Source organism: Polyodon spathula, chromosome 6 (assembly GCF_017654505.1).
Source record: "Polyodon spathula isolate WHYD16114869_AA chromosome 6, ASM1765450v1, whole genome shotgun sequence".
Lineage (NCBI taxonomy): Eukaryota > Metazoa > Chordata > Actinopteri > Acipenseriformes > Polyodontidae > Polyodon > Polyodon spathula.
The window spans coordinates 16,940,552-16,953,431 of NC_054539.1; the positions used below are offsets into that span (position 1 = coordinate 16,940,552).

The following is a 12,880-nucleotide window of genomic DNA, read 5'->3' on the forward strand; positions in this document are numbered from 1 at the left end:
ACATTTTTATCTAAATTATGTTACCTAAGGCACCCTGGGGTAAACTTTTTAACATTAATTATTGAACCTGGAAACAAATGAAAATGTCAACAGACTGCATAACAATATAAACACTGTATATTACTGCAAAAAGTTTGTACATCAAACTAGAAACCTTTTTTTTTTTTTTTGTATATCTCCATATAACAATATCAAGATATTTTTATGTCTGGTCTTAACTCTCCAGTTTCCTCAGGACAACTGCTCATTCTCGTTCTATAGACTATACAGTGTTTGGGATTGGTTGGCCATACACCTGCCCAGGAATGTGAATTCAGTAACTTCTGCAGTACTTCTTTACCTTTGCAAACTGCATGCCAGTTATTAAATTACAGAGCTAAAATAACAAATACATAAATAAATAGCCTTGCAAAAGTATTCAGACCAATGACCAATTCTCTCATATTAATGAATTACAAATGATAATTTCGTTCTGTTCGATATTTTATTTTAAAACACTTAAACTCAAAATCAATTATTGTAAGGTGACACTGGTTTTATGTTGGGAAATATTTTTAAGAAAAATAAAAAACTAAAATATCTTGCTTGCATAAGTATTCAACCCCCACACATTAATATTTGGTAGAGCCACCTTTCGCTGCAATAACAGTTTTAAGTCTTTTGGGGTAAATATGTACCAGCTTTGCACACAGTGTCGGAGTGATTTTGGCCCATTCTTCTTGGCAGATTTGCTCCAGGTTGTTCAGGTTGGTTGGACGACCCTTGTGGACCGCAATTTTCAAATAGTGCCACAGATTCTCAATGGGATTGAGATCAAGACTTTGACTGGGCCACTGTAGGACATTCACCTTTTTGTTCTTGAGCCATTCCAATGTTGCTCTGGCCTTGTGCTTGGGATCATTGTCCTGCTGAAAGGTGAATTTCCTCCTAAGCTTCAGTTTTTTAGTGGACTGAAGCAGGTTCTCTTGCAGTATTTTCCTGTATTTTGCTTATTCCATTATTCCTTCAATTGTAACAAGATGCCCAGTCCCTGCTGATGAGAAGCATCCCCACAGCATAATGCTGCCACCACCATACTTCACTGTAGGGATGGTGTGTCTTGAGACGTGTGCAGTGTTAGGTTTGCGCCTCACATAGCGCTTTGAGTTTTGGCCAAAAAGCTCTATCTTGGTCTCATCTGACCACAAAACCTTTTCCCACATCGCAGCTGGGTCACTCTCATGCTTTCTGGCAAACTCCAGAAGTGCTTTCAGATGTTACTTTTTGAATAACAGCTTCTTTCTTGCCATCCTCCCATACAGGCCAGTGTTATGCAGAGCTCTTGATATGGTTGACTGGAGCACCATTACTCCACTCCCAGAATGCTCTTTGGTCTTCATTTTCCTTCAGATTCACAGCCTTACCACTGATCCTTCAACAGTGGGGTTTTTATCCAGAAAATGTGACAGTAACTTTAATGGTTCACAGGTGGAGGCCAATGGTAAGGTAATTATGTACTTGTTAGGGCAATTTCTTTCATCGGTGCAAACTGGGTGCTTCCACAGCACAGGGGTTGAATACTTATGCAAGCAAGATATTTCAGTTTTTTATTTTTCTTAAAAATAGTTCCCAACATAAAACAATAAAACCAATGTCACCTTATATATATATATATATATATATATATATATATATATATATATATATATATATATATATATATATATATATATATATATATATATAGATATATATATTCGTTGGTGCAAATATAATATATATATATATTATGCACCACCCCTTAATTCCTACTGAGTCATTAAGCAAACACATTTAGAAAATTATTATAAAACACATTTAGATGTATAAAGAAATACAATTTGATTTATGTTTGATTATTACATATTATGTCCCTCCACAATACAGATTTAGAAATAGAACGAATAAACAAAAATCATAGCATTTCCTCCTACTACTTTTTATATTTTGTCTGTGTATAATAATCTTTGTCTAAACACAGTATAAAACATACAAAGCTAGAGCAGCAAATAACGATTACATGGGTGTTTGTACATGCATATACTGTACTTCCAAATAAACATGGAAACATGGAAACACAATCAAAGTGACAAAGATTCTGTCAATCAAGCATGTAAATAAATACAGTCTGGCTGGTTACAAAGGGCTGCGCTATCTGTATGTGAGGTTTATTGAATTGCCATAGTTACACAGCTAAGAAAGGAGGCATCTTGTAACAGACAGTGTGTGGTACACAGCTGGCACAGATTCTGTTTCGTCAGAGACATGAGATGAGGTTAAAAGCTCTAAAAACCATGAATGCAGATGACCCTCTTATGCATAGTCGTGAAGATGCTCATTTACAATGTGCAGGGTCGCCAGTTCGCATCCAGCCTCCACCTTGTTGACATAGCATAGAACTGAACATAGCCGATCCTGGCTACCCAAAGACGACAGGGAAACAGACATAGCCGATGATACACAAAATAAATTCCCTATAAACAAACATATTGTTTTGATCAAATTCGCACTGTTAGGTAACGTTAGCTAACAGTTACAAATGCATGAAAAATCATCAGTGGTAGGGAATGAAGAGCAAGTGCCTCAGCATACACGAAGAAGAATCTCAGGTAAGGATGATGATTTAGGTAAAAGTAGGTTCTATCAAATCGTTTTGACCTGCTCTTTTAAATTAGACCAGGGATTTGTGCAAACCAGGTACAGTGTAGAAATTAGCTAGTATTGTTCATTATGTAAGATGGTTCAGATCAAATAAGATTATTAGCTTTTTCAAAAAAAAGCAATCTTTTCGTTATTTTCCCAAAGGACATTAAAAATCCCTGCCTGTTACGCACGTTCATGGACCCAATGGTTACCGGAAATCCCCTTTTATACTTGAAAAGAACACAGATACTTGTCGAGATGGATATAAATAATGTGTTAATAATATATATATATATATATATATATATATATATATATATATATATATATATATATATATATATATATATATGGTGCACCTCCTTTATAAGGTGGCCCTTTATATTGCGGAACAGGTTATAAGGCGCTACAGTCATGACTCCCATTTGCCCCATAATGCTATTAAACTAACACTAATATTCTTGTTATAGCACTTAACTCTTAACTATGGCTCCCAGCATATGGCTACAGCATTATAAAGGGGGAGCACTGTATATGTTTATTCCAAGGGTACATTTTATTCAGTATTTCCTATTCCCACAAAAGGTTTTCTGCTATCTGTTTTTATATTCTCTTGTTATTACTGCCAAGTGTAGAGAAGGACAATGTTTCTTGAAGAATCTGCCTTATCCACAGTGAGCATTTTTCAGACCTACATAATTTTTTTTAACTGTAGTTATTTACTTAAAAAATTTACAGTGCCCAATTAATTTACCCTTGAATTTTCTCCCTAATTTAAAATGTCCAATTATGTTCCCTCACCACAGCAATTCCCCACACAGTTCAGGAGAACTAAAGGTTCAGTGGGCGTCCACCGATCCTTAGACCAAGCCAGTTTCCTCTTTTACACTCAGAAACTCAGCAACTTATGTCAACGAGCTATCGGCCTTTAGAGGACATAGGTTGGCCCTGTCGGTATCTGCTAGAGCGCCCCAGGAACCTGGCCAGTAGGGTCCTCTGTAGCACAGTGAGGATCAATGGTCCCTCCGTAACCCATGAGTGTGCCACTGCCAATCCAATCTGACCCTCCCTCCGGAATCCCCAGCAAAGACCGTCGACTTTGCACCACCAGGATGCAAACCTTCACTCTCCTGACCATATGAATCACCTTGTACACCATGCGGCCAAGCTTTTACCAGGTGAGCCACTCGGGGAACCCTCAGAACGACATTATTAAAAGTAATTTAATCATGAACCCACTAGAGATGAAACCACAACCTCTATATTGTACTCATGGGACCAGTTAGCTTGGCTTCTAACTGCTGCGTTCTTCTAATTAAAATGTAACTGAGCCATGCAAATTGTGTTGTTTTGTTGATGTGTTAATCCAGCTACAGGTTGCTATTTGAATAGCTGTATTTACTTTATTTAATCTTTATTGACCAATAACAATTGCATTTCCAGTTCATCATGACCACTAGTCATCACAGGATTTTTTCATTTCCACTGGGGTGGAAATGTGTCTTTCCATTCCACACAGTGGCATTGCATCCCTTACCTTACTTATTGTGTCTCTTTCTGTATAACACTCCATTCTTACCAATCAGATCACTCCAGTGATTTGTTGTACGAAATAAAAAACAAATACATAATTCAGTCACTAAAGCACCATGGAGATTACTGCAGAACAGAGCAATGTAAAAATGTCAAGATCTATTACTATCCAAGAATGAACAGCACACATTTAAAAGCCTTGTTGTTTATAAGATTTCTGAGTGGTTATCTCTTTGTACACTACACAAATATGTTGCTTAAGTATTCTGCAGCTTCTTGTTTAAATCCAATAACATTTTATGGTAAGGTACATTTGCTATAGTTTTTCATTAATTGGTTTCACTACAGTTTATATTGATAATTTAAAAACAACTATTATATTTTGTATTGACTTAACTTAACATATTACAATAACATGTTTAATACGAAGATCAATGCATACTTTACTTCACTTTTCATTGGAGGGAAGTAAACAAAAATCTAATAAACTGGATGTGACCATTTGTTTTGTCTTTATAGAACTGAGAAAGAATATCCAATTAATTTGAACAACAATGTCACGCTGTTTGTGCTTTTCAATAAGAAGCTAAGTAAAGCACAACACAATTTAGAAACATCTGACCAGTGGACACATTCAAGTGATCAATCACCATGGGAGCATCTTAATTTAATGGCTCCGATGTACATATATTTATTCATGATTATTTGAAAACTGAGCTCATATCTAATATAGACAAAGCATTATACTTTTCTGCAATGGTGGATAAAATCATTATCACCCGGATCCGTACGCATGTTACACACAGTGCCTACCTTTGATTTGCAAAATCTCGTCTTCATAACGTGGACTCGCATCCAGCGGTCTAGTTAAGCTGTGTACCTGTGTTTTTATGCATTAAAAATCCCAAATGCTCAATAGATTTGAATAAATGCGTAAAAATGTGCAGAGCAATTTTGCTGCACAGCTTGTCTATCTCCTAAAACTTTCACTAACAACTACATCTCCCAGAATACAATGTTTTCAACAAAACATTACACAAAATGGAGAAAACTGGAAAATTCATCAAATACCACACAACAACTCAACAACATTACGGTATACTGGGAAGCAAAGACAGGTATTTAACATGACACAAATATGAGAGTTCAATTTACTACGGTAACCAAACAGACTTCACAAAAACAGAACAAAATTTAGTGGCAAAACAAGAGCGTAACAAAAAAACAGGGAAGGGAAATTGTCATATGTGCTACTTCTTCAAGCTATTGTAAACAATTACAACTAATTATAACAAATAAAGTACACCAAAGTGCATAATAAAAAGCCTGTAATTGTATTTCGGGCTTCTGGTGACATGGATCCTCCACCTACGGTCTCGTTATTTATCTTTCAATGAGAGTGAATTCCTTATTATTATTGTTGTTATTGAGGTTTTATTTTTTTAACTGCCAGTTTTGTCACGTGTAACAAAAAAAATACATGTGTGTCTAGCCATACTTAGAGGATGAGTAATGATAGTTGTAGTAATTGTGAGAGTAAAATTATTAGAAAGGGAACCAACATAAAATATTTGTGAGCTAGTATTTTCCCCTAGTTTAAGTCTGTATTTCAAATAGGTTTATTTGTAGCTTTTATTGTTGGGGACTACTTGGCTGTCACTGTAGTTGCTGTTGTGTCTTGACGGCAACGCGCTGTGTTTATTAATTTTTTAGAAAGGGAAACATAAATTCAGCACTCTGGTTGTCTGAAACACTTTACAGCATGTTGATGGCAAATGGTTCACCTGGTAAAAGCAGGGTGAGTCATACAACCAGAGATTGCAAAGTTCGAATCATGGGTGTGCGAGGCAGGCGGTCTTCACTGGGAACTCTGCTGGGAACTCGCTCTATGGAGACCCCTACAGTTCTGGTGCTTTCTGAGCTTGGGGGTGGAAATCTGCTGGTCTTTGTCCTCCACAGGCCAGTAGCCTGTGGCCATCCGTTCTCAGGTACCAGGATGTAAAAAGACAGTGATTGGCTCGTGGGATCGGAGGACGGCCACTGAGTCTCAGGTCTCTGAGCAGTGTGGGGAATCCCCGCGGTGAAGGTGAATAATAATAATAATTGGGCATTCCAAATTGTGAGAAAATTACAAATAATTGGAGATTCTAAATTTAATGGGAAAAAAAAGCATCTGCGCCCCAGTTCGAGGCTACTGCAAGGCCATTGCTACACAGACATGTGATGAGTGGAAGCGTGTGTTTGTTTACATCAAGTAGGAGAGCGTCCGCTTTACAAAGTAGTGAATTTTGCACCACTTTGAGATATGCGCATTCAGCACGACAACAGAACCCCTCGACTGCAAGACTGTGCCTGTGAAGGCGCTTGCCCAGCCAGGACCATCAGAACGGCTCTGAGTCGCTGGGAGGCCAGGACCTAGGAAGCAACAGTAGTAGGTCAGTATAGAGAGGGTTACTATAGAGTAATAGGTTACTGGAGCAGGAAGTGTGATGAAAATATGTGACTGGAGTGCATTTCCACGTGAGTGATAATTTTGTTTTGTGGTTCTCAATGTTTTCACTTGCCAGATGTCAGCACCCCCTAGCATAGTTTGAAGATTGCACGCGCCTCTGCACTAGAAAAGGGAATGCTTTACTTGCTTAGTAATGGTCTTAACGAAACCTGTTTCTACACAAACAAACAACATGGCGTCGCCAGTTCATTATTATGGCATATCTGTGTCATTCGCATCCCCTGCGGTGTGCAGCATTGTTTTTTTATTTATTCACTCCAGCAGCCTTCAGGACCAGCACTACTATAAACATTTATTTATAGTCTGAAATGTAAATGCACGTTTCATAACACATATTAAACACCAATATAATAAATATGTATGAAGTATGTATGGTATTTGGGCTGCAGTACAAGCATGTAGACCACAAGAGGTCATCGGTTTGCAGGATACATGTGTGTAAAGAGTGGACCTGATTGGTAACAGACGTAATTCATTGAAATATTATTATGTAGCCTGGGTGAGCTATTTAAAGCCTGTTTGTAGCAGAGTTTCATGTTAAGAAGTAGGACTACATGAAAACAGTGTTATATGAAAGCAAATATTGTTTTTTGCAATGTGTGTTTGCAGGAAAACGGCTTAGCCGTCCTGTTATTAGTTGAGGCTTGAAGTTTGTGTTTGATTTAGTTCTTTAAGAAGAGCTAGGTGTTTTCTTTTTGTAAACAATATTTATTTTCTGTAAATAAAGTTTTCTGTTTATTTAAACAAAATCTTTGTGAAGATTGTTTATTACCTTCGACCACATTACCGCAATACCTAGAAATTGAATTAAATGTAGCTTTTATAGAGCCAATACATTGCATATTCTGTCAGCTGCAAATTAGTTTAACTTATTTGACCTTGACTTGCTAGTATCTCAGTACTACCAGTACAGGAATGATGGAGACTTGGATTTTGTGTTTTAGACAGTGGGTTTTTGTGCTACTTCTACAAATTATTCTATGAGTGCAGAGAGATAGGAAATTAGCAATTTGTTGAACTATTAAACTGCATTTCATGTAATGTATGCAGTCATAAACAATACCTAAACAGGGATGCAGTTTCTCAAGTAACTCTTGGATTGTAAATTGGGCAGTGGGCTGCAGCAAACGTACAGTAGTAGAAAGATTATAAGTTGGGAAATGCTGGTGCCTCACTGGCACTAAACATGCTATTGGTGCCACATCGGCGCCACCCTTATAATGCCAGTTGAAATCTGATACAGAGGAAAAAATCGATTTTGGAACAGAACAATTAAAAACATGATGTAAAAGAAAGGTGAAAATAAAAACATTTAAAAGTATTTACCTGTTAATGATTGGGAAGTTCTACCAGAAACCTTAAGGAATTCATTTTTGAAGAGCATTAACGAATTGTACATTTTTAATACGGTAAATATTTTTTTTGTATATCTTATATTTTACCATATGGTACCATGCTCAAAGTCACTATTTGCAACCACATTGCTAACAACCAACATAGGTCCCACGTGCATTTTGGAGAATAAATGCCATTAGCCTATAGAGAAATAGTAGGATACACAAAAAAACATTTTGTTATGTTCCATTGGTACTTTATACTAGTTTTCAGAAAGAGCTGCACTAATTTGCATACCCATGATTCCTTTTACCCGCAGACAGGAATCTTAACCAAATCAAATAACATAATTTGTAATTGTAGTCAGGCATAACTGATTTTGTTTTACAATTTGATGGAAAAAAAGAAATACATTACACATTTGTCACCACAACAAAAGAACAACGATTTTGTAGTCTCTAGTGCACTGCAAAAAGTTCCATAGACATACTCTGGTTTCTCTTCAAATTGTACAAATCTTTCTGGTCTTACGAAAGATTTCTGTAGAGAGGAAAATTTATTGTATACCTTTATATTTCAAACTAATGCAATAAGAGTTAAATAGCAGAACAAACACCAGCAAAGTAAATATTTAAACAGGATCAATTTCTGACACAGTAAAGGAGGGTTAAGTTACTAACAATGACAGATAAGTGGGCCCTTGGGTAAATATCAGTTAAATCTGTCCAATGACACTCAGGAGGTTAATGGGGGAGTAACCTGATGTAATAGCTGTGGGAACAAGATTATTTGACAACCTCAACACCTCTTTATACTCTAGGACACCAATTTGGTGAAGCATTTGGATTTCAAAAAGTAAGAATTGTACATGGAAAAAGAAGCTGCAGTGGACATAACAGCAACACAGTTTTGGAAAAACAGTGCAGAGTGACTATAAGGTGAGATTTACAATATGCTAACAAGCCATGAACATGTTAGAACAACCATGTTAGAAAGATATAAATATTTTTATTTAAATTGTCCGCTGGACTTTTATATTGACATTTATATATTTCTATTCACATTTATGGAAGTGTTTTTTTTTTATTATTTTTATTGAAGATACGTGGAATGAGTTTTGTACCTCAGTGTTTAATCAAATTATGGAAAAGGGCTGGCTAGTGTGGAGATTGATTGATCATTGGCTTATGTTGTTAATTAGAATAAGTGACTATGACAATAGAACAGTTTTTGATTATTGAAATATATTCAAATAACTTAGAGTTTAGAAGGAAGATTGTATTAACATACAGGGATATACAATAAGACAAATGTTCAATTGTAACATTTGTTCCAAGGGATTTGAATATCTGTGTATACTTTTATTGATTAAACTATGTATTTGGGGTTTTCTTATGTCTAGTAGTTTGATTCAAACCATAAACTGTCTATGGCACAGTTCAAGGGTCTTATCCAAGGGTTTTTAAGGAATGTATTTCATAACAAGGGAATATATCGTCAATAGTTAGATTTTGTGAAGCCAAATAGTGCTTTTAAATTCCAGGGTGTTCATTGTTCCGGTAAAGGTCAGAATCTCGTCAATCTTAAGTTTTACCAGTAAATGTCAACATTTTCCAAATAAGGTGGTAATTGTCAGATATTATGATGAAATAGATTACTTTTCAGACATTTACCAGTTAATCTTATGAATTTCCAACGCGTATTGATAAATGCAGGTATATCATCAAGTAATTTAATTATTTCTGCATATAAATCGTCAATTAACAAAAAACATTAATGTTGAACAATATATTTATTTCTGCATACACATTTTCTATTAACAAAATAATCATTAATGGACTTACAGCAATGCACAATTGAGCAATTTAAACTAGTTCAGCATGGTACTGAACAATATTCTGATCCTCTTATGTAGAACAACCAACATTCTGGTAAATTTGTGTATGAAACAATTCACAATGATGTTGAAGGATATTGTACTCCAAATAAATAGCAGTTTGATGAAAAATATAAGTCTGTTAAATGCAAATTAATCATTTAGGCCATTCATCTTTTCAACTAAAAATCACACTTTGGTTATGACACAAAACGCCACAAAGACAAGTGGTGAATAGATATATTTACATACTGCAGCATGGTAGACTCTCTGGCACTTGAAGTTCCATGGGGCTCCTGAAGCTTTACAATAGCACTTTTTATTGGAACACTTTATTGCACATACATAGTTTGAACCCTTGCCCACCAGAAAGAGACTTCTAAGAAACAATTTCCCTGTCGTGCTGACAACTACATAAATGCGGGAAAGTGATTAGAAAGACATTCATTCATTAGCCAAATGCACTTGGTTATTTACCGGTAAATGTCTGAAGTAAAGCTATATCATGTTGATTTCAGACATTTACCGCTTTACTTGGTAAATGTAGCCTATTATTGTCTGTTTTGCAGTGCTTGTTTTAATTAATGATACATATGGCAGCTGTTGATATTAAGTGGCACTGCACACTGGAAAAAGTGATGACGCAGGAAAAAGTCAAAATTATCACAATATACTTGTTCAATAATACACGTACAATAATTTATTATAGTCTAAAAAAAACGGTACCATATAGTATATATATATATATATTATATATATCTATATATATATATATTATATAATATATATATATATATATATCATATATACTAAGCTGAAACAGAAACATACTGAGCTGAAACTAAAGAAACGGTAAAACAGGTTACCAAAGTAACCATTCCACATATTTTCTCTTGTGTCCCAAACAATATGTGTTCCCTAGGTGAAGAAAGAAATTGTGAAAATGGTAAAACTTGCCATAGTCTCTCCTATGTCTAATAAATGGTAATGTTTAACATTTGTTTTTTTTTCTTTTTTTCATTTTAGGTTCTACAAAACAAATAAAATTCTCAAAAACCAAGACCGAAGACTAATGATGAATTTTACAGTTGTTATTCATGAAACGCAGTATTGTTTTGATAATATGAATGGGTCCTGTCCCAAAACACTTAGACCTACTGTTATTCATGTTGCTATGTACATATTTATGGCTGGTACAATATTGATTACAATAAGCGGAAATTTGGTAGTCATCATTTCCATCTCACACTTCAGACAGCTTCACTCTCCAACCAACCTCCTTATTCTTTCCTTAGGGTTTGCTGACTTACTTTTGGGTACAATTGTTATGCCCTTTAGCATGATACGTTCTGTTGAAACATGCTGGTACTTTGGAGATCTGTTCTGCAAAATCCATTCCAGCTTTGACATGATGATGTCAACAGCATCTATTTTTCATCTTTGTTTTATTGCCATTGACCGTTATTATGCTATATGTAATCCTTTGCGATACAGAACAGAAATAACCACGTCGGTAGTTGCTATTTTTATTGCGATCAGTTGGGTTTATTCTATTATGTTTGCTTTTGGGGTGGTGTTTTCCAAAATAAATTTAGTTGGCATTGAGGAATTTGTCATTTCAAATTCCTGTGTGGGCACATGTGTACTGCTTTTTAACAGATTGTGGGGCGTACTTGTAACCATGTTAGCAATTATTATTCCAGGAGCAATTATGATATCGCTTTATATAAAGATTTTATATGTGGCCAGAAGACATGCCAGAGTGATAAACAAAATGCAGAGCACAAAATTGTCTCTGGATGAGAATAGAAAAGAAATTTCTCAAAAAAAGGAGAAGAAAGCTGCTAAGACTTTAGGAATCGTCATGGGAGTATTTCTTCTTTGTTGGCTACCATTCTTTATTGCCACCATTATTGATCCTTTTGTTGATTTCTCCACACCTGTCATTTTATTTGATGCCCTAGTGTGGCTAGGTTATTTTAATTCTACTTTCAATCCCATAATCTATGGATTCTTTTATCCTTGGTTTCAGAAAGCATTCAAAATAATTGTAACTGGCAAGATCTTCAAAAGTGGCTCTTCATCTACAAACCTCTTTACAGAAAAAAATTAAGTAGAAAGAGCATAGTGATTTGATATGAAATACAATGGTTTTATTGATATTATGTTATTTACTCACTGTTTATGTATATTTAAACTGTACAATATTTGTCATAGAATTCAGAACCTCAGATTGACTAGTCTAAATGGGTCCATTGAACAAAAAGTAAAAAAGAACCTGTTAAAAGAATATCAGAACAAAAAATTGCATTTTCCTTCCTTTGCAATCTACACATTATTGAGTTCCAATCAAAGATAATGAGACAGTGTCTTTTTGAAAGCGTAATTTTATGTAAAATTATCTGATACCCTGTCAATTAAATGTTCTATTATTTCAAATATACACTGATAGTGTATTCAATAATTCTTCAACTTCAGTGTACTGTAGTCAAATATGATGTTTTAGGCCTGTACCCATAAGAGTGATAGACATTTTTTTTCTGTACATTAAATATATATGTTGTTTTACAAAACAGAAGTTTGCATAATTTCCTGAGGATCCCCAGAGCAACCACTGTGGACTCCCTGGGTCTCAGGACCCCATGAACATAGTAGTTCATGTAATGTGTAGATTTGAAATGAAGGACAAGGCATTGTTTCATGTTTTGCTACTAACAAGCTTCATTCTGTTTGAATTTGAGTAGGATTTAAATGTTTTTAGTGGTCTGTGTTAGATATATAGCTTTCTTTTTTTTTAGTTACATCACAATGCATTCTTGTACTTATGCTCCTGAACATCTTAAAGAAAAGAGCCTGGTAAAAGACAATTGAATGTGTTATGAAAAACCTAAAGCCATATGGTCAATATTATTATTCAGTTATCATGCCGTCAGTATAATACACATGTGTTCACCTAGGTATGT

General features: G+C 35.2%; 1 protein-coding gene across 1 annotated transcript; it reads left to right on the forward strand.

The window, feature by feature from the left end:
* The first annotated feature begins 1,611 nt into the window (after positions 1 to 1,611).
* On the forward strand, positions 1,612 to 12,030 carry LOC121316518 (trace amine-associated receptor 4-like). The gene is made up of 3 exons (XM_041251552.1): positions 1,612 to 1,633; positions 3,424 to 3,466; positions 11,070 to 12,030. Exons 2-3 carry the CDS (start codon positions 3,441 to 3,443, stop codon positions 12,028 to 12,030), a joined length of 987 nt encoding a protein of 328 aa, XP_041107486.1. The 5' UTR covers positions 1,612 to 1,633; positions 3,424 to 3,440.
* The last annotated feature ends 850 nt before the right edge of the window (positions 12,031 to 12,880 follow it).